General features: G+C 34.9%; 1 protein-coding gene across 24 annotated transcripts in view; it reads right to left on the bottom strand.

The window, feature by feature from the left end:
* Positions 1 to 26,041, bottom strand: part of Slmap (sarcolemma associated protein) — a 149,603-nt gene that overhangs the window by 60,312 nt on the left and 63,250 nt on the right. For all 24 annotated transcript variants that reach the window (XM_077796216.1, XM_077796223.1, XM_077796220.1 and 21 more), the window contains exons 3-9: positions 15,541 to 15,613; positions 10,847 to 10,883; positions 8,773 to 8,835; positions 5,639 to 5,734; positions 4,402 to 4,473; positions 3,451 to 3,591; positions 1,245 to 1,382 (exon numbers count right to left, since the gene is read on the bottom strand). In XM_077796216.1, the coding sequence (XP_077652342.1) occupies positions 1,245 to 1,382; positions 3,451 to 3,591; positions 4,402 to 4,473; positions 5,639 to 5,734; positions 8,773 to 8,835; positions 10,847 to 10,883; positions 15,541 to 15,613 (620 nt within the window). The remainder of the gene's footprint in view (positions 1 to 1,244; positions 1,383 to 3,450; positions 3,592 to 4,401; positions 4,474 to 5,638; positions 5,735 to 8,772; positions 8,836 to 10,846; positions 10,884 to 15,540; positions 15,614 to 26,041) is intronic.

Genomic DNA, 26,041 nt, shown 5'->3' with positions numbered 1-26,041 from the left:
AGGTAATCTACCACTGAGCTACATCCTTAACCCCAAAACACCACAATTTTAATGTGGTAAGTAATATGTTCCCCTAAAATTATTATTGTTTTAATTTTTAAGTTCTAAAATACAATTTATTCTGAAATTTTAAACAAAATCATGCTTTGATAAAGGGATGATGGTATAAGTCTTTTTTAAAAAGACTTCCTTTTAACAAGACCAATCTTTATAACCATCATAGCCTATTTAGGCACAGTGATACACACATGTAATCCTAGCTACCTGGAACACTGAGACAGGAGGACCACAAGTTTGAGGTCAGCCTGGGTAACCTAGTAAGACCTCATCTCAAAATGAAAAAGGCTGAGAATATAGCTCAGTAGTAATAGTGTTTGCATAGCATACACACACAAGGCGGGTTCAATCCTCAGAAAGAAGAATGGAATAAAAATAGAACTACCATGGGTAAACCAACCACACAGAAGACGTATGCATTGGTCTTCTCTAATAAATTCATATCTTCCAGGCATTCAATTCATGGTTTGAATTATAATAATATGGGTCTTCACTAACTCAGTTATAAGAATTCATTCATTCATTTACAGTACTGGGGACCGAACCCAGTACACTTTACCACTGAGTTACATCTCCAGTCCTTTTTATTTTTTATATTTGAGACAATGTTTTGTTAAGTTGCCCAGACTGGCCTTGAACTTGAGATCCTCTTGCCTCAGACTCCCAAGAGCCTGGTTCAGATATAAGATTTCAAAGGACCAACTAGACATTACTCTATGATGTGATCTCTCCTTATCCTAAATGTGCCACAGCTATAAGGAATGGCAGTGGAAGCAGAATCAACTCCATCCCTAAAGGCTAACAGCAATCAAGCAGATAGTTCTAAGATTCATCTGGGCTTATTCCAGTACTAATTAGTTGGGCTTTACCTTTGGAATGGGATAAAAATAAACAGTTTCAGGGTGAATAAAACAAAACCCTGAATATCTTAGGTTTTGTTGATTCTCATTTACTTCCTCTTCTATATCAAAAGATGCCAATTGTGAGGCAGTGACTCAAATTCCTCCAGAGGAAATATATTAGCTTTTACAGGCTTTCAATTATCTCTGGTCATTGAGATTGAACTAAATAGAATAGAAGCACCTTATTTTAAACAACTATTCATCAATATCTAAACAATATCTAAAGCTACCCAGTATGGTAGAGATTATTAGCTTAACATGCTTTTAGATTGAATAAATACATACCTTTAATTTATCAGATAAATCTTTAATCTCATTAACTGCTCCATTATATTTATTGGCTAATTCTCTTAATTCTTCCTGAGTCCGCTCATTCATTTCTTTCAGGTGGGTACATTCATCTTCAGTATTACTCAGACTTCGCTGAAATTCAAATTCACAGACAATTTATTTTTAATAAATGTACATTTATTATTTAGCATTCCTTCTAAATTCAATTTGTAAAAAATATAACTCCATGGGCTATTCTAAATCAATACATTTCCTGAACTTTATATAAAGCTGAGTTAAATAACATAAGGATTTCAATTTACATACTAAAACAATAATAAGATTTTAAAAAAATGTTGGGGGTGTAGGGGACACAGTAATTACACCTTTTTTTTTGTACTGGGGATTTAACCCAGAGGTGCTAAACCACTGAGCTACATCCCCAGCCCTTTTTATTTATTATTTTGAGGCAGGGTCTCATTAGTTTGCTTACAGCCTCACTAAACTGCTGAGGCTGGCTTCAAACCACAGTCCTTCTGCCTCAATCTTCTGAACCACTGGAGTTATAGGCATGTGTTACTGTACTCAGCTAATTACACTTTTAAAAGGTCAACAGCTGTGACTTTTAGACTTGAAAATACTTTAAGCATGTTGATTCTTTTTTATTTTGGTACCAAGGATTGAACTCAGCCACTGAGGCACATTCCCAGCACCCCCCACCTTTTTTGCATTTTATTTAGAGACAGAGTCTCACTGAGTTTCTTAGGATCTCACTAAGTTGCTGAGGCTGGACTTGAACTCGAGATCCTCCTGCCTCAGTCTCCTAAGCCACCAGGATTACAGGGGTGTGTACACTTGCCTGGCTAAGTCTATTGATTCTTAAAGTATGTTTAGTAATATGCAGCAATTAACACCAAAAAGAGAAGACAGCTAGCAACTGTAAATAAATTAAATAAAAATGAATTAGGCGCTCTGGGATAAGGTCATTATAGAAATTATCGCTGTTCTAAGGATATGTTACTATTTAGTTTAAGATGGACATTTTAACCAATCTGAGGGACAGATAATTTCTGTGTTAATTATAACACACAATAATAAGACCCATATTACAAATTAGGGTTTTCCCCCTAATGCAATGATAAAAAAGTATATATACTTTATATATGTATACACACACACACACACACACACACACACACATATATGTATAGACATACACACTGGTTTTTTTTTTTGTTTTTTTTTTTAAACCCATGGTTCTACCAGTGAGCTGCACTCCCAGCCCTGAGAATCACATTTTGATTACTCTTAAAAGACCCAGAAAGGGCCTTGGAGAGTTTCCCTTTGAGCTTCCAAAGTATAAGACAATTTTCCTCTCTAAAGGACAGGTAAAGTAAGAACATGTATGTTCTTGGTCTTACAGTGACCAAGAAAAAAAAGCAAAATCTATGCCAAGAAATCAATTCCCTGAAACATCAAGGTCCATTATAGGGAGGCTGAATCCTCATCAGAGTGCAAACAGTAAGATTCCCTGGTTAGGCTTTTTTGTTTGTTTGTATCAAGGATTGAACCACTAAGCCACATTCCCAACCTTTTAAAATATTTTTTACTTAGAGACAGGATTTTCCTTAATAAATTGCTGAGGCTGGTTTTGAGCTTGCGATCCTCCTTTCTCAGTCTCCCAAACTGCTGGGATTATAGGTGTGTACAACTGCACCCAGCTGGTTAAGCTTTATTTCCTTAGCCACTGACTTGGGACCATAAGCACCAGAACTCACATGATTATATTGAGAATTCCTGTCAATGTAAGCAGCATACATGTTCTTTCCCATTTGAGAGACTGAAAATATTTCCTAGCTACATAATAATACCTATGTTTAAAGGGCCCTGGAATTTTTAAAGTAAAAACAAACAAACAAACACAAAAATACTACTACTACTTGGCATTTTTAAAAATTAGTTAATTAATTTGTTCTAACTAGTTACACATGACAGCAGAATGCATTTCGATTCACAGTACACAAATGGAGCACAATTTTTCATTTTCCCAGTTGTACATGAAGTAGAGTCACCCATTAGTGCCATCATACACATACACATACCTAGGGTAATGATGTTCATCTTATTTCACCATCTTTCCTATCCCTATGCTCCCTCCCTTCCCCTTCCTCCCCTTTGCCCTATCTAAAGTTACCACGTGGTATTTTTAAAATTGAAATACCTCAACTTCTGAAAGTTTTCTAACCACTTCAATTTTCTCCTGAAGAACCCGCCTCAGGGACTCTTTGGCTGTTGTCTCATAATTGTGTTTATCCTCCTGTAATGCTATAAGTTCCTTCCGTAAACTATCTTCTGTCTGATTCTAGAACAAAAAAAAATTTACAATTATAGCAAAATTATTTTTTAAAAAGCTTCTACTATTTGAAAAAGCTGAACACATTATGATGCTCTTTAAATTTTGTGTTATACCGCCAAACAGAAACAATGCTGGCTCTGCATTAAATGAAGTATATTTAAAAGTCAAATCAGTAAATTATGCGTTGACAAATGTTAATTCCTGCTTCCAATAGAAAAAAAAGGCAATTGAGAATTTTTCTTAAATATGTAAAATTAATTATTCTTACATTTGTGATATTCTCTGCAAGTCACCATACTGACACTGTAAGAAAAAATAATTACCTTCAAAAGCACCAAATGTATTATAATACATAATACATTGAGGCAAATGTATTATCTTCTGATAAAAAAACACATTATTATCCATGAAGTTTTGGCAAAAAAAAAAAACAAAACAACAACATACACACGTGCACACACACACACACACACACACACACACACCCTAAATTAAACCAAATATCTAGATCAAAATACTAATTTATGGAGTGTACAGGAGCTAGAAAAATATTCAAATAACAACGTAAATTGAGACAAATTCGAGAGGGCAAATGACCCAGTTTTTGCAATAAACATCAACTGTAATAGAAAAAAGACAGTTGTTGACATTCATTATACAATTCCTTCTACTTACATGTATGTTTGATATTTCTCATGACAAAAGAATGTTGAAAATGTACAAAAGTTTTAGCGTATACTCAAAATAACAAAAAGTAAATAAAAAAATAATAAAAAACCCATGTATTCTTCTTTATGTAACAGATTAAATACCTACTTTGGAGCATGCCTGTAATTGGTTTCCCATAACTTCTAACCGTGATAAGAGTCTATCTTCATCTATTAAAGCCTGTTGAAGAAAAATTAAATATAAATAAAATCCCAGAGTAACAAAAAAAAAACAACCTATATATCAAAAAGGTCTACAGCCATCAAAATAAATAAAATTATAAAACTGATCAACATCCACTGTAAATGCTAACTTTTTAACACTTTGATTTGCTTCCCCCCCAGTGCCCCTGTGCTGTCTTAGGGACTGAACCCAGGTGTGTTCTCTACCACTTGAGCTACATCCCCAGCCTTTTTATTTTATTTTTTAAATTTATGTATTTTTGGTACTGGTATCAGGAACTGAATCTAGGGTGCTTAACTACTGAGCCACATCTTTATATTTTATTTTGAAACAGGATCTTGCTAAGTTGCTTAGAGACTCACTAAGTTGCTGAGGCTGGTTTTGAACATTCAATCCTCTTGCCTCAGCCTCCTGAGCTGCTGGGATTACAGATGTGTGCCATTGCTCCTGGCCCCCAGCACTTTTGTGTGTGTGTGTGTGTGGTGCTTGAACCCAGAGCCTTGTGCGTGTAAGGCAAATACTCTACCAACTGAGTTATATCCCCAGTCCTTTTTAATATTTTATTTTGAGGCTAAGTTGTTTAGGGCCTAAATTGCTGAGGCTAGCTTCAAATTTGCAAATCCTCTTGCCTCAGCCTCCAAAGTCACTGGGTTTAAATGCTGGCACCACCATGCTTGGGCATAACTTTTTATTTTGAGACAGTCTTACTAAGTTAATACTGAATTTTTGATCCTTCTACCTCAGGCTCCGAAATCACTTGTATTCCAAGTATGTATTCCATGAACCTGGCATAATACCTATTCTTTAGTTAGGAAATAACTCTCCCCTCTTTTTTTTTGGTGGTACTGGGGATTGAACCCAGAGTCATGCACATAATAGGCAAGCGCTCTATTACTAAGCTACATGGGCAGCCCCCTTTATTTTTTTAAAAAATTATCTTTTTAGTTGTAGAATGTCACAATATCTATGTTTTATTTATTTTTACGTGGTGCTGCGGATCAAACTCAGGGCCTCACATGTGCTGGGCAAGCACTTTACCACCAAGCTACACCTCAGCGCTCCCTTTCCTTTGATTATTACAAAATTTTAATTTTGGTTCATCCACACCTATGAAATATTAAGTTGTTTAAATGCTTCTTGAATATAAAGGCTACTGGAATACCTGCCAACTGGTATCTGAAGCCTCTTGGGTGATGGCCAGTAGCCGCTGAAGTGTGGCTAACTTCTGTTCCAACATCTGTTCCCGATGTAAGGCCTCCTAATATTATAAAAATCACAAAAGAGATTCTAATAAACTCATCATGATTCCTTTGAAGAATAATCAATTTTCTGTACCTCCTGAATATAGTCTTATATCCCCTTGACACATTTCAAAGTATTTAAAACTTAATAACCCTTTTAAGTATATATGTACCACATTGTTTTAGCTTTATCTGTTGGGCTCTAAGTTAGAAGTACTCTTGTTGCAACCTCCCCCCACAACAGAACAAGTCACTTACTTATTTTTGTTTTGTTTTTCCTAATTTGGAAAATGAGTTGTAAAAAATGTAGACTCTAAAAAGCTAACAAATCTTGTAGGTTTGTATTACACACACATACACACCCACAAATATGCATATACTTCAGAACAAATTTGTCACAAACTAAGAAAAAATAATCTGACCAGCAAAGATTACTTTACAATGGCTTAACTGCACAATATATTTAAATAATAGCTTCACATTTTCCCGTTTAACCATGTTATTAAATATAAATATATGTGTATTTAAAGAGAGACTACTTTACTCTCATAATCTATTGCATTTTCAGGTGTTCTTGTCTTTTCCCTAACTACATGTCACTGAGCAGGAATTAATATCCCAAATAAACTGCATCCACCAAATATTGGTTCCATGCAATCTAGAGGCCAAGGAGTTATATTTGGCAGCTCCAAGAAATATTTTACAAAGAAAGATATTGGTGAGCAAAGTCTGATTTCTAGGTGACTTATAACATTTGATAGCTGTTAATGAGGTCAGTCTCCTTCACTAGAAGTCAAGGTGAAATGCTCACAGGATTGTTTTGATTTTGGCACATTTAGACCTTCTATTACTGTCATTATACAAAGAACATGTACTATCCTACTGGCTTTGAGTCACCTCAATAGAAAAATGTACACTTTAAACATAGTATTTGACGTTTAAAGCCATTTATTGCTCTTTATATCCTTGATAAATAATGATTATGAGAAATCTTGCCTAATCAGAATATAAGTACTTTGTTTTAAAAATCATACCACCTCAGAATCCATACTAAAACTGCATACATTTTTTTTGAGAGAGAGAAAGAAAGAGAGAGAGAGAGAGAGAATGAATTTCTTAATATTTATTTTTCAGTTTTCAGTGGACACAACATCTTTATTTTATTTTTATGTGGTGCTGAGGATTGAACCCAGCACTGCGTGCATGCCAGGCGAGTGTGTTACCACTTGAGCCGCATCCCCAGCCCAAAAACTGTATACCTTTAAAAGAGATTATTTGCCATGTTTAAGCTCCTAAAACATTCATAATAAGGAAATTAAAGAGACATAAAATGTTTTACTAAAAAACAAAAATCTACCTCCACTAGATGGTGTAATTTCACCACTTATCCTTCAATTCCATTAGTTTCTTAATTCTGAACCACATTAACAGAAATATAGTATTTCCAGGTATGGTCTTTTTAGTTCTATGACATAAAATGCATCTATTCCAGCTTTTATTCAAAAGGTTCACAATTTATATTAGAATTTCAGCAGTACAATAAGAATGTGTACAGAAAAGACTGTGGGGTGTGATTTAAACATATTCAAAGTGGATGTTCAAAGAACAGACAAAAAGACGAAAAGACTCTGAGTCAGGGCATTAAAGTCTATTAACAACACTAGATAGTTTCAGAAAATATAAATATATTAATATATTTCTCATAAAAAATAAGTGTACACCAAATTAATCTCAGTTTTCTTCTACCTCTAATAAGGACACCTAAATCAATTAAGGTGCCTTCCTATTGAATGGTAAATGACTACTGACATTTATGGCATATATTCTATGTGCCAGGCACTGTTCTAAGTGCTTTATGTGTATTAATTACATATTTTTCACAATTTGGTGAGGTAGTATTGTTCTACCCTTTTCCGAGCTGCAGAAAATGAGGTCCAAAGATTTTAAACAACTTTCTTGATCAAATCAGAAATTAAAGTCAGGGATGGAATCTAGAGAATCTGATTAGAATACAAATGTGCAAAAATATTTTCTTATGGCTGATGTAAGATAAGATCTAATTAATTCATTCATTATTTTCTGATCATTTTTACAGATGTGTATGTTCTTAACTGAGATGGAACTGCTCTCAGTCATTGAGTCCTGTAAATAATTGAATAATTCTATAATTTTAAACAAAAGACAACTGAAAGCCTACACATGTAAAATAACTCACCCAAAGACACAGAATTAACTGAGTAGCAGAACCAAGAAAAAGACTTCAATCTCTAAACTCCTAATCAAGGGTTTTCCTTAACTATTCTCTCACCACAATCCAGCCCAAATCTACATAAACCAGGAAAAAAAAAAAACACTTGTTGGCTTTTTAAAGATTTGAATTACTCTTTAAATATGACATTAACTGCTTCAGGAGACCATTCCAAGTATCTGCTTTATCAATAAATCTTTCTATGTATCCAGTAGCACAGTATAGCAGACTCAGAGGTCTGACTATTGAATCACTATAAACACAGACTAGGTTCAAATCCTAGATGTATCCATTACTAGATGTTTGATACTATGTAAGTTATTAAATCTTCCTGTCTCTCAGTTACTCCATTTGTAAAAGTGGGAATAAAATATGTGCATCATAGGACTGCTGTAAAGATTAAATGACTTAATATAGGTAAAGTGCTAGAATGGAACTTAGGGTACAATAGTGTTATATAATTATGTGATATTAACATTATTAAGCATCCCAAAATATAATGATATTATTATTTAGCAGGTCTAATTTTATTTAAAAGCCATCTATAGATTAAAAAAACTGTTTTGGAACTTCCTCATATTGAAGAAAAAAATCTTATACAGAAGCTTATGTTCTCTGTATTTAACAATTGACTTCTTTTTTCTTCATAAGACTATTTTTAATCCTTTGTTCTTCTTTGAAAAGATATTTCTTTTGTACTTGTATCTAGCCAACACTTTTTATCCTCTATCTGCATACCGGCAAAATAAAATCTAAGTTGTTTAATGGTACTTCTAAAGACTAAGAATTTTCAAAGTTTACTTTTACCTGTAGATACTGAGAAAGCTGGAATAATTCCTGAGAATACATACTTGGAGTGTTAGCAGCAACCTAGAAAAAGAAGTCAAAGTGTCAACAGTCACAGGAAATAACTTCATAAAAGAAATTAAAGACAGAAGAAAAAAGAAAAAGAAAAACAAAATTAAGACCAATTCCTTGAAATGTCTATTTAAATATGCACATAAATTTATTTTTCAAATTAACTGATTTCCTTAGTGGTACAACAAGTGCTACTCATGAAAACACTCCTTGATAAGCTGAATCACAAATTTATAGTATAAAGGCCATCCAGTATTTTCTTAATCCAGATAAACCTCCTAAATCCAGAGATGAACATATTTTCCCTTTAAGATTCATCATTAAATAGTTCTTCAATATGTCAACAACTCACAATTCATTTAGAAGTAACCATCTTCAAGATGTTATTTGAAGCAGGGAGGGCAACATAAAATCTATCAATGTTCAATGGTCAGGGGTAATAAAAATAGTTTTTTAAAAATATTTTTTCATTGAAGATAGATACAATATCTTTATCTTATTCATTTATTTTTATGTGGTACTGAGGATTGAACCCAGTGCCTCATATGTGTGTGTGAGACAAGTGCTCTGCCACTGAGCCACAATCCCAGCCAGACCTGTCTTTCTTTTCTTTTTTTTTTCCCCCTTTCAACTATAAATACACTTTCTGGAAAAGATGGAAAATAATGGTGTTTAGTCTTGTTTTTTGTTTTTGCAGTACTGGGATTGAACCCAGAGCCTCTTGTATGCCAGGCAGGTACTCTATCACTGAGCTATATCCCCAGCCTTAATAATGGTGCTTAAATACTACAAATCAATCAAACTGTTTAGAATCCAAGAGTATTAGAAGAGGCACTTTCTAGAAGAGTTTTTCAAGGCTGTGAAATATATATACTTTTTTTTTTTTTTTTTTTTTTTTGATGGTGGTGGTACTGGGGATTGAACCCAGAGGTGATTTTCCACTGAGCTACATCTTCAGCCCTTCCTCACTAAGTTACTAAGCCTGGCTTCAAACTTGTGATCTTTCTACCTCAGCCTCCTGAATTGCAGGAATTATAGGCGAGCACTACTGCACAGCCTAGCAAGGCTGTGGAAATAGAATCACGGCATAAAAAAAAAAAAAAGAAGAGCACTTAATTGGTTGCTATAATATCTACCCACATCCTCAACACTAATAAGCACTGTGTTAGTTGATTACCATATTATTCCTCATTAAGCACAGAAAGTATATTTTTATTAATATGATGACTAAAAGAGTTGGCATTATTTTTTAAAGTTAGTCCTAGATCAGTAAGACCATTATTTACTTCTGAAATAATTTTTGGCATTGCAGAAGTTGATTAACCTCTTTTTAATTCTAATAAAGGAATCTAAGAGACCACTTCAGTCTCAGGTACGCATTTGCTCTTCACTCAATGGAAGAAAAGATGCAAAATATTTCCCCCAATAGTTTAATTATTGCACTAAGAAAATAACATCTATATTAATGTTAAATGATGAAAAAGATGTTTTGTTTGGGGTTTTTGTTTGTTGGTTTTTATGCTCTTTACCAATGACAGCACTATCTCTTGACAGAAAAAAGAATGTTTTTGTAGCAAGCAATTACTGCAGTTTCTAATCAAACTGTGTTAAAACTGACCTTCAAAGATAATAAAGGAATAATTTCTGTAAATTCATATTTCTGTGCTACTTTCCTTTAGGGGTAATATTTTGAGTAAACTAAACTGGGTAGATGCTTCAACAAATTTCTAGACAGAACTGATTCAGAAAAAAAAGTAAAAGCTAACATTTCTTACCTTTGGCTAAGAGCAAAACAGGTACTCCTAGTCTACACAGTCAATAGTTTACTCAAAATTACAAGACATTTTTTTCCAAAGAAACATTCATTCTAAATTCTCCAGATACTAAAGATTAGAAGATTAAATTAACTGTATAGTTATATGCACTTCACATGTTTTGTTGTAAAATAAATTCTAGGTAAAGCATATTAAAAACAAACATTTTAAAAGCACAGTTTAGGAAAAAATAACCATTAGCAACTTACTTTGTCAACAGGACTTGGTAATGGAGCATGGATGACACTGAAATGTAAAATTTAGAATTTTTATCTAATTTCCTGACAACAGAGGAAACACAGCATGATAGAACCAGAATATCGTAAACCACAAAACTGATACATTTGCCCTCATATAATTAAAAGAGTATGAAACTTTCAATTCTTTATAAATGGATGAAATCAGTAGAAAATAAAGTAATACATATTAAAACTTACTTTTTTATACATTAATGTATTTCTAACATCAAATTTTTATTTTTTATTTATTTTTTTAAATTTATTTTTTAGGTATAGATGGACACAACACAATGCCTTTATTTTTATGTGGTGTTGAGGATTGAACCTGGGTCCTGCTCATGCTAGGCGAGCGCTCCACTGCTGAGACACAATCCCAGCCCCACATCAAATTTTTAAATTCAAAATGTACTAAATGTTCTTTGAGGATCGACTACTTATTGTGGGTTATGGTAAATTCCTTGATTTCATACAGAAAAGAAGTACTACTTAAATCATCCAATTGAATTATATACAACATATAAATTATTTTAAAATTAAAACACTCCTATATGGAAAGTTTTAAAAAGTAAAGTTCAACCAAAAAGAAATATTACTTAAAACAAAGCATTAAACTACACACAATGGCACGGTGCCTATAATCCCAGTGACTCTGGAGACTAAGGTAAAAAAAATTGTAAGCTTTAGCCCAGCCTTAGCAATTTAGCAAAACACTGTCTCCAAAAAAAAAAAAAAAAAAAAAAAAAAAAAGACTGGGAATGTAACTTGATGGTAAAATGCCCCTGAGTTCAATCCCCAGTACTAACCTCCGATACATGTACACACAAAATAGAAAAAAATTTAAATAAATGACATTAATTGGTACTAATTTTATTTCTGCCCTGATAAAAATCTATTGACAGGTAATAGAGTAGCTGGTAAGCATTCAGGCTTAGAAGCTGTACTATCTGGGTTCAAATTCTCGGTCTACTTACTAGCTGAAAGGCACACTGCCTTATAAAGATAGGTCTTAGCTTCCTCAGCCATAAAATGGAGGTAGTAATTATAAAACCAATCCCATTAGGTTACTTTTGAGTATTAAATGTGTTAACATAAATAAAGAGCTTAAAACAGTGTTGAAAATATAGGAACAACTGATCATTATGACCACTCCCATGAGAAATAAGCAGTTGAGGAAGTCAGGGTCTCTATTTGACAATGCTCATATACTATATGTGAGATGAGGGTGGGCAATGGGACATAGAGCAAGGCCGCCACCCATCTACTGGTTGTTATCACTCCACAACTTAGAATCCATTAAAGTGACAGCCAGAGCTTAAAACCTGACTAGGAAAAGTTCCCAGATTCCTGTGGCTAACCATGTGTAAAAACTGAGAAACTGACTTGTAAAATAGAATATTAAGTACCAGCACCCTTGATATCCTGAACCTATATAATCCTATACTGTACTTCTCTGATTATACACCTGTGTCTCAGGAACTATTATCAATTCACCTCTGCATCCCCAGAAACTATCACAGAATCTAACAAAGCTGATGTCTAGTGAAGGTTTAAAAAAATTATGTACAATTTAAGTTTTTCACTTTCATACTACAAAACTACAACAGACATTTCAAACATAAATTTATTTATTTGGGGGGGTACTGTGGATTGAACTTAGGGGCACTTAACCACTGAGCCACATCTCCAGCTCTATTTTGTATTTTATTTAGAGACAGGGTCTCACTGAGTTGCTTCGCACCTTGCCATTGCTGAGGCTGGCTTTGAACTTGGGATCCTCCTGCCTTGACCTCCCTAGCCACTGGGATTACAGGCATGTGCCACTGCACTGGCCATACATTTACCTTTCTTGATTATACAAGCAATATATATCGATTATGAAAATATATGAAGTAAAGCATGATGAAATACATTGAAATTATCCAATATCAGTACCCAGAGATAACCACTTTGAATATACATCCTTTTCTCTTCAGATATGTGCATATAGAAGAGTGAACTTAATAATGCCTAAATGGAAGCAAATAGTATTAACAAGAATTTTAAGACCAGTTTTCCCAGAGACCCAAGTACAAATTCTTCTGTTCCCATGAAAATCTGACTAACAAATGAAAGGCTAGAAAAAACTGGTATGCCCAAGGCCCTGAGTTCAATTCCCAGCACACACACACAAAAAAAGCTAAGTATTCAGCAACACATTCCATAAATGATATTTGTATTTTCCAAAAACTACCTTGGATATGGTTTATTTTGAGTTCTTTAAAAATCCACATGCAGGCTAGGGCGGTAGCTCAGTGGTAGAGCAATTGCCTTGCATGTGTGAGGCACAGAGTCCGATCCTCAGCACCACATAAAAATAAGTAAATAAAGATACTGTGTCCATCTACAACTAAAAAAATTTTTAAAAAAATCTACATGAATACAAAAAGCCAAAAAAAGGGAATGTAGAAAATGAAAACTGTTACTTAATGTTTCAATAATGGGATGATAAGCAATTTCTTTCCCTTTCTTTCTTCTTCCTTTTTTTGGTACTGAGATTGAACCCTCTCATACCTTATCACTGAGACATACCCTCAGGTTTGTTTATTTGTTTGGTTTTTGAGACAGGGTCCCACTAAGTTGCTTAGTGCCTTGCTAAGTGGCTGAGGCTGGCTTTGAACTTGAGATCCTTCTGCCTCAGCCTCTTGAGTTGCTGGGATTATAGGCAGGTGCCACTGTGCCCAGCATTTCTCCATTTCTTACCATCTAAAAATTATTTATGCAATATAACAAAAATGAAAAAAGAAAAAAGTCAGCCTTCTGAGAACGACCTAATGAAGACCTTAAAAATCACTGATGGTATTTACACAGTGGACTTAAACTCTAGGTATTCTAGCATATCCAAAACCATGTACATTGTTAATAAAAATTTGGTTATAATAACAGAAACAGCTAATGTTCATTGTGGGCTTATTATATGCCAGATAATACACTAAACTCTTTAAGTATGCAATCCTCACAATCCCCCTAATTACTGCTCAACAGGTACTATTAACATCTTCATGTTTCAAATGAGAAAACTGAGGCCCAACTAAATCACAAAATAAGTCATGTCAGGTTTTTGAACTGGACTATCTACTTCTAAAGACTATTTCAATCTTACTCCAGCTTTAGAGAATTGCCTGTTCAAAATTCATTTTCTTTAGAAAGTCCAATTATATACAATGAAATTTATAGCAAAAATTTGAATGGTGTTAATATTTAACTATATAAGGAAAGTGAAACTATGAGAAGACAGGGACAAAGATTAAAAGGATTGGGGAAACAAGAGCAATAGGGACATAAGTCATGCAATCAGACTTTGAAAAAATTCACATGCTCTATTAGATGGAATCTGAGAACAGATAACTCCTTATGTAACTGCTCAAAGCTTTCAACTTTATGAAAGAAAAATCTCATTCTCAAATACAAATATCAAATTCTTTAAAAAGCCATACATCATCTGTTGACTAGTTCTAAAACAAAAACTCTGGACTCATAATAAAAGCTGTTATGTTAAATTTCCTAAAATTCAATGCAATTTTATTAAGTTAATTTAAAATAGGAAATAATGCTTTAAATTAAAAATGTTTAAAATATTTTCTGCTTTGCTTCAACTATCTTTTAAAAAAAAGGTAGCTTCTTCTAATTGATGTGTAAAGAATGTGATACAAATCAAAGAAAGCAGACTATCTCAGTAATGGAAGGGCCTCTCTCTGCCTCATCTTTCCAACACATTATTCTAACTTCTAGGTATTGTCATGTAACCCAAAACAAGTTGCTAATAAAAAAAAAAGAGGTTATAATAGAAACTGCTTTTTCGGGGGTGAGGGGGGTGGGGAGGGTGGGCACTGAACTGAACTTAGGGGCACTTTATCACTGATCTTTATCCCCATCCCTATTTATTTATTTATTTATTTAGAGACAGGATCTTGCTAAATTGCCCAGACTCTCCTTGAATTTGTGACTCTCCTGTTTCAGTTTCCCAAATTGCTGGGATTATAAGCATGTACCACCTCACCTGGCCAGAAACAGCTTTTGATGGACAGAAAATACTGAGTCTAGAAACAAGCGTTTACTATATTCAAGGGATCCTACCTGCCCCCAATAAAAAAAAGTTGACGTTTAAATACTGCTTAACTTTCTTCAACACTGTATAATGTTAATCTGAAAAGGACAGGATTGAAGTGTACTTATACACTGAACAAAATAAGCTACTAACTATATTATCATCACCAAGGTCCTATAAAATGATGACAATGCTATTAACTTCAGAGGCAATCACAGTTGATGAAGCTAATCACAGTTGACAAAGCTCTATCTTAAATGAAGATCAAAGAAGATGTTATTGTTCACCAATAACATACTCTAAACATTGTGGAAAGTAACTAATTATCCTTCCAAATATAAATTATAAAGTTACATTTGGAAATAAAATAACCTCTGCCCCGAGTACATTATTATTTACTCCAATTGCAAATAATGTAAAAAGCAATTTAAACAAGTATATTTCAAGAAGCACCACATCAGTTTTGTAATAATGATATTATAAAATTATAAAATGACCCTGAAGTATTAGCATCATATCATCTTCTAATATTATCCAAGGTAATTAATCCAAAAACTTCACAGCACTAAATTATACTCACTCTGAGCGGAGCCGGGCTTCCATACCATCTGGTAGAAAAAGTTTTATTGTGGAAACAATACACCCATGGGTAACTGGTTAAAACAAACAAATAACATGAAGTAATTGTTTAAAAATATAAAACTTTGTATCTCTTGTATCTAAATGTATATTTTATTCTTAAAAGCAGTAACTTCTGGGGAAAAATAAGTCTGGTGACTTAATGACAATATTACCCAGGAGAAATATCCCTGTCCATAATGAACCACAATTGCAAGGAAGAATTACCGAATGAATTATTATAAAAAGTATCCTACATTATTTATTTATTTATTTATTTATTTATTTATTTATTTACTTACAGATAGATAGGATAAGTTTTATAACAATAACAGGGACTGAATATCCAATTCTATGAATAAATAAATAAATAGTCAGCCAAACATGTCGAAATGCAACTGAAAAGGAAAAAGGCACTTTTGCCCCCTATTTACCAACATCAAACATGGTTTCTTTGACTCTCCTTTAAAACATAATCCTTATTACTAATTCTCCTGTCCTTGACCACACCTCACACAATGCTAAAATTCTTCAGAATACAGTTAAGAATATACCATTATATCCCCCATTTTATGGGCAAGGAAACCAAGACTCTTATTGCAGCCATGGCAAGGGAACCTGCCTAGATTCCAGCTAGCCAGGTTCAGCTGTTCACATAAGAAACAGACAAAGAAATTTCTGTTTCTTTTTCTACCATTCCCCTATTTCTTATGCAAGCAGGTAGCCAATCTGGGCAGATTCCCTTGGTTTGGTGGCTGGTTACAAGACCTCAGATATGTGAAAGTGCCTCCACAATTCTATGGTAGTAAATATACAAGAGATGCCTGCTAGAACTCACATGGGAGGTTCTTTCAGTTCAGTTTAAAAATTTTATTTTGCTTTTTTTTTTTTTTTTTTTGGTGTAGTACTAGGGATTGAACAAGGGTACTTTACCATTGAGCTACATCCCCAGTTCTTTTTATTCTGAGACAGAGTCTCCCTAAATTGCCAAGCCTGGCTCCAAATTTGCAATCCTCCTGCTCCAGCCTCTCAAATCTCTGAGATTATGAGTGTGTACCACCATGCTCAGCTGTTTTCTTTTCTTTTTTGATGGCGGCAGGTGAAGAGTATCAGGGATTGAACTCAGGGGCACTCGACCATTGAGCCACATCCCCATCCCTATTTTGTATTTTATTTAGAGACAGGGTTTCACCTTGCTGTTGTGAGGCTAGCTGTGAACTCACCATCCTTCTGTCTCAGTCTCCTGAGCCTCTGGGATTACAGGTGTGCTTCACATCATTGTTTTTCAATTTCTCCTTTTCCTACTGAAGACTTCAAGAGATAAACCTACCCCAATGAAGCACTTGTACAGAGCTTCTTTGTTGGATTTTATAGGGAAAAAAAAATTGCTTCCTCGTTTAAAGACTGTTTTTGTTTTTTTAAATTTCCCTATTCCTCAGATACTGTACTTTCCAGGGTCTCATTGATTATCTAGTTCAACAAAATGATTAAAAGCTGATGTTGGCTGATAAGAATACACCATATAATGATAAGAGGAGTGATGGTTAGGTTGACTATATACATTTGTCAAACTTGACTGAATTGTATATGTAAAATTGATGTGTGAATAAATTACACTTCAATTTAACTGACATTAAAGAACAAAGCTAATGCATTTGGGGCAACTTATTGGATGACAACATAAGACAATATTATAAACATGAAGTAATATGATTGTCATCTAGTAATGTGTGTTCAATTTAAGGATTTCAGGGCAGTTTATTCAATATTGATCTTCATTAGTCGATTATACAAAAAGTGCTAACAGATCAAGAATCACCTATTAGACAGTCTTTTTTTTTTTTTTTTGAATTTTTTATTTTGAAACAGGGTCTCGCAAAGTTGCTCAGGCTGTCCTGAACATGCTATCCTCCTACCTCAGTCTTCTGTATTTCAGTGTTTTTAAAAGAATCCCATTTGAAAAAGGAGACCACAGGCTTTGGACCATCTTTTTTCCCTTGTGATACCAGGGGTGCTCGACCACAGAGCTATATTCTCAGCCCTTTATTTTTTTATTTTGAGGCAGAGTCTTGCAAAGTTGCTGAGGCTGATCTTGGAACTTGAGATCCTCTTGCCTCATTCTCCCGACTAGCTGGGATTACAGGCGTGTGCCCACCTGCCTAGCTATTAGATAATATTCAAAGATGCATAGAATAGCAATCACTGTCATGAACCATGTGGCTCCTTCCTTTCTGGATTCATCCTCTATACTGTCATCATAGGCTTCCTAGAAGCCAAGCTACCTGCACTCTACACACACTTTACTTTTATAACCCCATGGCTTTTATACAAACTATCCCTTTTGTCAGTGATGCCCTTTGTTCCCTTGCCTAAATGACCAATACTACTTATCCTAAAGGCTCACAATTTTCTGATTCTTCACCAAAGAGACAGTCTCCTATATTTACTTCCTGTAACACTTAGGCACACTGCATTGTGATTATTTATCATTTAAACAACTGCCATCTCACCAATTAGATTCAACTCTTTGAGGGCAGCAAGAATTTGGTGTTTTTCACTTTTTAAACCTGTGTCCTTAGCATAGTCATTTGGTACAAAGTAGAAACTGAATAAAAGCTTACTATGTCAAAGAACATATTAATGCTTAATATTTTACAGCTCCCATTACTCAGGGATAAAGATGTTTCTAAGTTTTAGGGTTCACCATCATTTATAAGAACCACCCAGCCCCTTTCTTTCCCTAGCAGAAGACAAGGAAGGGATGGATTTATCCCAACTTTATGGCTTCACCAAAGATTTACTATAAAGAGCTTACAATAAATACAAGAGCACAATATAAGATGAAAATCCTGTTAAAACTACATTTTACCAATATATTTAAATGGTTATTAAAATGTTTTTTTTTTCAAATAAGGGAACTAGTTACAAACAAAACTGCAGTGCCAGAACTGATAATTGATGATATATTACATTAGGAACTATGTTGCACAGATGTACCAACCTGAAATTCAGCAAATGACTGATACATAAATCTCTGAGGTAAACCAAGGGCTATTACTGGCTGGGCAAAATAGGAATGCCACAGTTTCAGAGACAGTTCAAAGAAAGACCATGTCTAGCTAAGCTGCCAATCTGGTCCATCCAATCCTGCCTTTGGAAAGATCTCATGTCAACCAGATCCACAGACAACAGAAATGTTAGCTATCTTTTTGATTTTCAACAGAAAAATACTTAAATAGCTTCCCGGGAGGGTGAGGGGGCCCCTGGAACACAGCCATATTAAATATACACATATATTTATAAGACATATGCAAATTTCAGAAATGTTAAAAACATAAAAACCAGGTGTGTATGAATTGAGAAAATAAGGCATCTGGAAGAACAATCTGCACTTGCCTGCTATAGGTATGAGGCTATTAAATATCAGAGTAACACTAGTGCTGACTGCTACTTGTCTGTTTTTTTCCCCTATGTTATCTTATTATACAGACCACCTATTTTGCTCTTGAGTTAACATATTTACTTTGTGCATACACCCAGCCTTTCTTACTGCCTCTTCACACAAATACTACTTAGAGGGCCCAGTTCACTTTGGTAAGTTTAAAACTGTTAAGAGTCCCTGGACCCCATGGAGGACAGAAACTCTGGGGTTATGTTGTAGTCTGGCCCTATCTCCCAACCTATAAGAATTAAGAAGGTCAATACCACTTTACACTTAAGAATGGTCTGAAAGACCTCTTAAAATGATTGGTAGCAATAGGAAGGTCAATGAATGTAACCATAAAAACCTAAGGAACATTTAAAAAAAATCAAGACCTAAATCAGAGGCATAAGTATTTTTAGACTGGGGAATTATCTGCATTAACTGCCTTTTGACTATAAGATAAATAGTTAAAAGAACTCTCAATCTTGATTTTTTTTTTTCTGTATAGAGCTTCTAAGTCTTAGAATTTTTTCTCTCTCATTCTGTCTTCACTTATGAGCTGTACTGCAGCCATCAGAAAAATTTCCTTCTTTAACTACTTGTTTACCTCAGGTAAAATTCTTCTTTTTATTTTCCCAGTGCTGGGGATGTACCCCGGGCCTCATGTGTACTAGGCAAGCATTCCACCACTGAGCTACAAAATTAGCAGTCTCAGGAATACTTTTTACAGGAAAAGATGGCTAACTGCTTTATCCTTTCTCTTTATCTGTTTTCAGAATGATAAAATTTTTCCTAAGTTCTTCCAAAGTTAATAAAACCCTTTTATTGTCCTTTTTAGTATCACTGTAAGCACACTGATCTGAACATATTTGATATATTTTAATTGTTTAATGCTCAAATTGTCCATCTTTGATAAGCAGGGACTCACTTGTGATAACTCCTAGAAGTCCTCTGGACTAGAAGTCCAGCAGTGTTAGATAGGCTCATTGCTTTATGACATGAAAAAACCTTCTAGACTCGGAGTCAGCTATTTTTCCAAAGAATTTTGGTTCTATTCAGTTGGGAGAAGGAGTTCTTTCTCTAAAAATAGTTATTCATTTTGTACTTTATTTCTCTGAGCATACCATGGAGTGATATTACCTATTTACTCAATAAAAATTCACTAAGGGATTTACTTGACCTGCTTGTAAACAGTTCAATCTAACCTTTGAAACTAAACTTTGGGAGTAAAAATTTGGTTTATCAAGAAATGAAATAAAAAAATTATGATGGCTGCAAAGCAATACTCTGGGAATGACTGTAAAAAACAAGATGATTATGACAGCTAGATCCCTGGCTTTGTGGAAATTTCAATACAGTAAGAATAAACTAGAAATACTTAATATAAAATGAAAGCTGATGGGGGGGGGACCATAAAGGCTATAAGAAGTACCAACTACTATGGGCATTTGGAATGGGCAAGGTCAAAGAAGGCTTTATGAAGAGTAAAAAAGAAAAAACTAAAACAGAATAAAATTTGAAAGCTGGAAATGGAAGGAAAGGCAGAGAAAATGGCATAAGTGAAGAAAAGGAAGTGAGAAAGTGTACATGTAGGGAGAGCAGTTGGAGAAAATTGAATATAAAGAATATAAAGAAACTACATTTCAAGGTCCTCTGGATGCCAGGCCTCAAAGAAAACATATATGTTAAGTACTTATGATGAACCATGTCAATAGTTACTTTTATTCCCTGTTTTATAGATGAGGTGACTAAGGACAAAGAGGCCAAAGTAATTTCCTTGAGATCAGACCTTTGATCAAAGGCAGTGCTAAGATTCAAAAGAATCTTTTCTACATACCATCTTCTAAATAAACCTGCTTAGCATATTTAAGGGGAGTGATGCGGGGGGGGGGGAATCAAAAGATTGAAATGAGTGTATTTTTCAGGACCTCAAATATACAATTGAGCATTTCAGATTTTATTTATGGCACTCACTGCTTCTCAAAGCAAGAAAGAAGCCATAAATAAAGCTGTGAAGGAAGAATATCCTAGAAGCAGTAGGTTGGCAGAGTATGAAGTGGAGAGCCACTGTAACACTCTCGGGTGGCAATAGGAAAACAACGGAAGTTGTTAGGGAAAGGAGGAAAATTATCTAGACAACAATATTGTTAGAGGTAAGTAAAACAGGAATCAGAAAAGATGTCGAGTTTGAGCTAGAGTGAGAGAATGAAGGAACAATAAAAGACATTGGGAAGTCAGTAGAATGCTCTGGATTGAAGAGGGAATTAAGTTTTGTACAAAATAATTATAAGACAACAGTGGGACATTCAAGAGAAAACAGCAAATAGACATCAGGAGTACATACAGGTTTTGAGCCACCAAGAATGGTTTCATAGCAGACAAGGTAATGAGGGAAATGTAGGACTTTAGGACAGGAAAAAGCATACAAAACAGTCGATGCTAGGAACCTATTTCAGCAAGGTTTTTAAACCCAGTTGGACAACAGAATCACAGGTTGCACCCCTTGCAATATTCCTTCTTAGGACAGAAGGAAGGAGTCCATAGCATCTGTAGTTGTACAAAGTTCTGAAGTAAGTCTGGGTTGAGAATTCATGCCATCAGTAAAGTTCCCCTTGGCCCAGGCATGGTGGCATGCACCTATAATCCCTGTGGCTTAGGAAGATGAGATAGGAAGATCATGAGTTCAAAGCCAGCCTCAGCAACTTAGTTAGGCCCTAAGCAATTGAATGAGACCCTGTCTCTAAATTGTTGAGAGCCACAGCCGAAGGGGCCCCAGCAAACTTCCAGCTGCCAGCTGATGATTGGCTCACAGCAGCCCCAGAAACTTCTAGCTGCCAACTGATTGGCTCCTCGGGGTGATGCTCATTGGACTGTTTCCCCGCCCTTTCAGACCATGGAGCTGCTCAATGGGAGGCTTTTTTGGCTCCGCCCATGCGACCCAGCCAATGGGCCTCAAGAGCAGGAGGAGTGGGAGAGGTTGAGAGGCTTGTGGGAAGCCGGTGGTGGCAGTTGGGCTCTGAAGGTTTTCCTGAGGAGCTGTTTTGTTTGGCATGTGTGGTTCTAAAAATAAAGTTCGTTTCTTTTGACAAGTGGCTCCTGAATTGTGCCCAGCCAGACTGCGGCACTAAATAAAATATATAAAAAGGGCCTAGGATGTGGGTTAGTGGCTAAATATACCTGGGCTCAATCCCGAAAAGTTCCCTTAGCCAATATGGTAAATTTACTGCAGTCTGTGCTGAATCAGCTTTGTAATTTCCCTTAACATTTGGAAAGTGGAAATTAAGAGTAACTTTGAAAAGATCAATGATGGGTTCCAAAAGACAGACAAAGAACCCTAGAGCTGAATCTACTAAGAGGGGAAAATTTAATGACAAACAATAACTATACAAATGATTTGCAAAGACTTTAGTAACAACAACACTATTGGGTTCCAAGTCAAGTACTTCATATATACTCTTCAAATGTTCACATTGAACATTGTGCCGCAAAGTGAAAATTAAACACCGTACCACAAGTCAGTAAGGTAGATAATAAGATTGTGATTTTCATTTTTTTTAAAGAGAGAGAGAATTTTAAAATATTTATATTTTAGTTTTCGGTGGACACAACATCTTTATTTTATTTTTATGTGGTGCTGAGGATCGAACCCAGCGCCCCACGCATGCTAGGCGAGCGTGCTACAGCTTAAGCCACATCCCCTGCCCCATGATTTTCATTTTTTAAGATGAACAAATTAAGGTTTAGACTGGTTAAGGAAAGATGGCAGAATAAAAAAGACTGTGAGTGATAATAAGATTGCCAATATCATGTCCTCACATTAGCCTCCGAAGATTAGGAAGAGGGTTGTCAAAATCTTGGTTAAGATGCCAGAAAGAACTTGTATAAAATGGTAGATGAAAATTCATGGGACATTTTAAAATTTATGCAAGCAGTATGTGCCAGGCTGAGTGTGGAGATTCTATAAGGAGGGGAGACCAATTAGCTGTTCTTGTATATCTTACAGTTTAATAAGGAAGGCAGATACATAAAAGTGAAGGGTATGGGGTGTAACAGGGGAATGGAAAGTACCTCATCTATCCTTGTGGGATTAAGAAAGGTTTCTAGGAATGGAAAAAGCAAGTGCAAAGGTCAGAAAAGGCAAGGTCTATTGTGGGAAGTAAATTTAATCCAGTGTAGTTGGAGCAAAGCTAATATAAGATACCAATGACCTTACTTTACCAGGCCTTTTGTTCATTAAGAGTTTAACTGAGAAACAAATATCTGTGAAGTGGATCTGGGATGATGAGCTGATCAGAGTTATATATGAAGTTTATAGAACAAACTGGTCCAAGATTTGCAACAAAGGGTTACTGTAATGATTTGTATGTGACCCATAAAACTCACACTCTATCAATTTGTGGTTTGGGAACAGTATTTGGGTGACTAATTCATGGCTTTCTCTCTTTTTTCAACAAAATCTATTAGTATATAAGCCTATTTGTTTACAATGATGGGTTTACAGACAAAGGACCCTAGAGCTCAAGCTACTAAAAAGAGAGGCAAATATATTTTTAGTGCATATATTTTGTAGCTATTTTTGCTATTTTTAATCCTATTTTACTTTGGATTTTTATTAGTTTTCTCTTCACCCTATTAATTTATATAACCCCTGAATTTATCCAAATGCCTTTTCAACATCCATGGGTTATTCAGTTATATAAATACTGGTTATACAGTTACATGTTTTTTCAGCTTTAGTGGATTATGCTGACAGATATTCTAATACTGAATCACTGTATTTTTAGAACAACTTTGTTATTTATTCTAGCTTTGTTTCTGAATTTAACTGACTAGTACCTTCATTAAAATTTTCACCTATTATCACAAGTGAAATTACTTATGGTTTTAATTTTTGTGCTATATCTTAATCATTTTAGCATTAATGATATGCTAACTTCTTTGAAGGATTTTGAGAGTTTTTTTAATCCATGTTTGGGATAGATAATGTTCAATTAATCTGTTTTTACACATAAGACCAAATTGAACTGTGAATCTCTATGATGTCTTTTCAAAGGTGAATCTTTAATAGCTTTTTAGTCTCTTTCAAATAAATTGATTTATACAGGTTTTCCACTTGGGATAATTTTACTAGGATAACATTATTTTATTTTATTTTTTTTGGTGTGTGGGGGGTACTGGGGCTTGAACTCAGGGGCACTCGGCCACTGAGCCACATTCCTAGCCCTATTTTGTATTTTATTTAGAGACAAGATCTTGCTGAGTTACTTAGCGCCTTGCCATTGCTGAGGATGGCTTTGGATTCACGATCCACCTGCCTCGTCCTCCCAAGCTGCTGGGATCACAGGTGTGTACTACTGAACCCAGCAACATCAGTTTACTCTAGGTTTTATTTTTCTTTGCTATAGGTAGACATATAATATTCTCTTAAAATTCTTATATCTTTTATCTGGTTTATTTCTCCATTCTCATTTCTCACCCTGCATATTTCTGCTGGTACGTGAACTTAATTAAGGCATTAAGGTTTATAAATCACATTGTTTGCTTGTTTTAAAAGAATTAGCATTTGGGTTTATTTCTTCTAGAGTTTTCTATTTGTCAATTATTTCTGCTTTATTATTTATTTTTCACAGCCTTTTATTGTTTTTTTTCTAATTATTTCTAAGTGTCAAGTTCCCTCATTATTTTGCCTTTCTTTAATAGTGAAGGAATTTAAGATTATAAATTTTACTTGACTAAATAACTTCTATATTACGATATAAAAGTTTCTTTTCTGAATTCATTTACTAGTTCTAGAAGTTTCTTGGTTGAATTTTTTGGGCCTGCTAGGTATAGGATTATGTCATCAGCAAATAGTGCTAATTTAAGTTCTTCTTTTCCTATATTTATGCCTTTAATTTCTTTCGTCTAATTGCTCTGGCTAGTGTTTCAAGAACTATGTTGAATAGAAGTGGTGAGAGAGGGCATCCCTGTCTTGTTCCAGATTTTAAAGGGAATGCCTTCAATTTTTCTCCATTTAGAATGATGGTGGCCTGAGGCTTAGCGTATATAGCTTTTACCATTTTGAGGTAATTTCCTGTTATCCCTAATTTTTCTAGAGTTTTGAACATAAAGGGTTGCTGTATTTTGTCGAATGCTTTTTCAGCATCTATCGAGATGATCATATGGTTCTTATCTTTAAGTCTATTGATATGGTGAATTACATTTATTGATTTCCGTATACTGAACCAGCTTTGCATCCCAGGGATGAATCCCACTTGGTCATGGTGCATGATCTTTTTGATATGTTTTTGTATCCGATTTGCCAGAATTTTATTGAGGATTTTTGCATCTAAATTCATTAGGGATATTGGTCTGTAGTTTTCTTTCTTTGAGGTGTCTTTATCTGGTTTGGGAATCAGGGTGATATTGGCCTCATAGAATGAATTTGGAAGTACTCCCTCTTTTTCTAACTCCTGAAATAGATTGTAGAGTATTGGTATTAGTTCTTCTTTAAAGTTCTTGTAAAACTCTGCTATATATCCGTCCTGTCCTGGGCTTTTCTTGGTTGGTAGTCTTTTGATGGCTTCTTCTACTCTAAGATACTCTAAGATACCATCTCACTCCAATAAGAATGGCAGCCATTATGAAGTCAAACAACAGTAAGTGCTGGCGAGGATGCGGGGGGAAAAAGGTACACTCATACATTGCTGGTGGGACTGCAAATTGGTGCAGCCAATTTGTAAAGCAGTATGGAGATTCCTTGGAAAGCTGGGAATGGAACCACCATTTGACCCAGCTATTCCCCTTCTCAGACTATACCCAAAAGACCTAAGAAGAGCATACTACAGGGACACAGCCACATCAATGTTTATAGCAGCACAATTCACAATAGCTAGACTGTGGAACCAACCTAGATGCCCTTCAATAGATGAATGGATTAAAAAATGTGGCATTTATACACAATGGAATATTACTCAGCACTAAAAAAATAATCAAATCATGGCATTTGCAGGCAAATGGATGGCATTAGAGCAGATTATGCTAAGTGAAGTTAGCCAAT

This window comes from Urocitellus parryii, chromosome 3 (genome assembly GCF_045843805.1).
Source record: "Urocitellus parryii isolate mUroPar1 chromosome 3, mUroPar1.hap1, whole genome shotgun sequence".
NCBI classification, from domain to species: Eukaryota; Metazoa; Chordata; class Mammalia; order Rodentia; family Sciuridae; genus Urocitellus; species Urocitellus parryii.
This window is presented reverse-complemented; position numbering and strand designations above follow the sequence as displayed.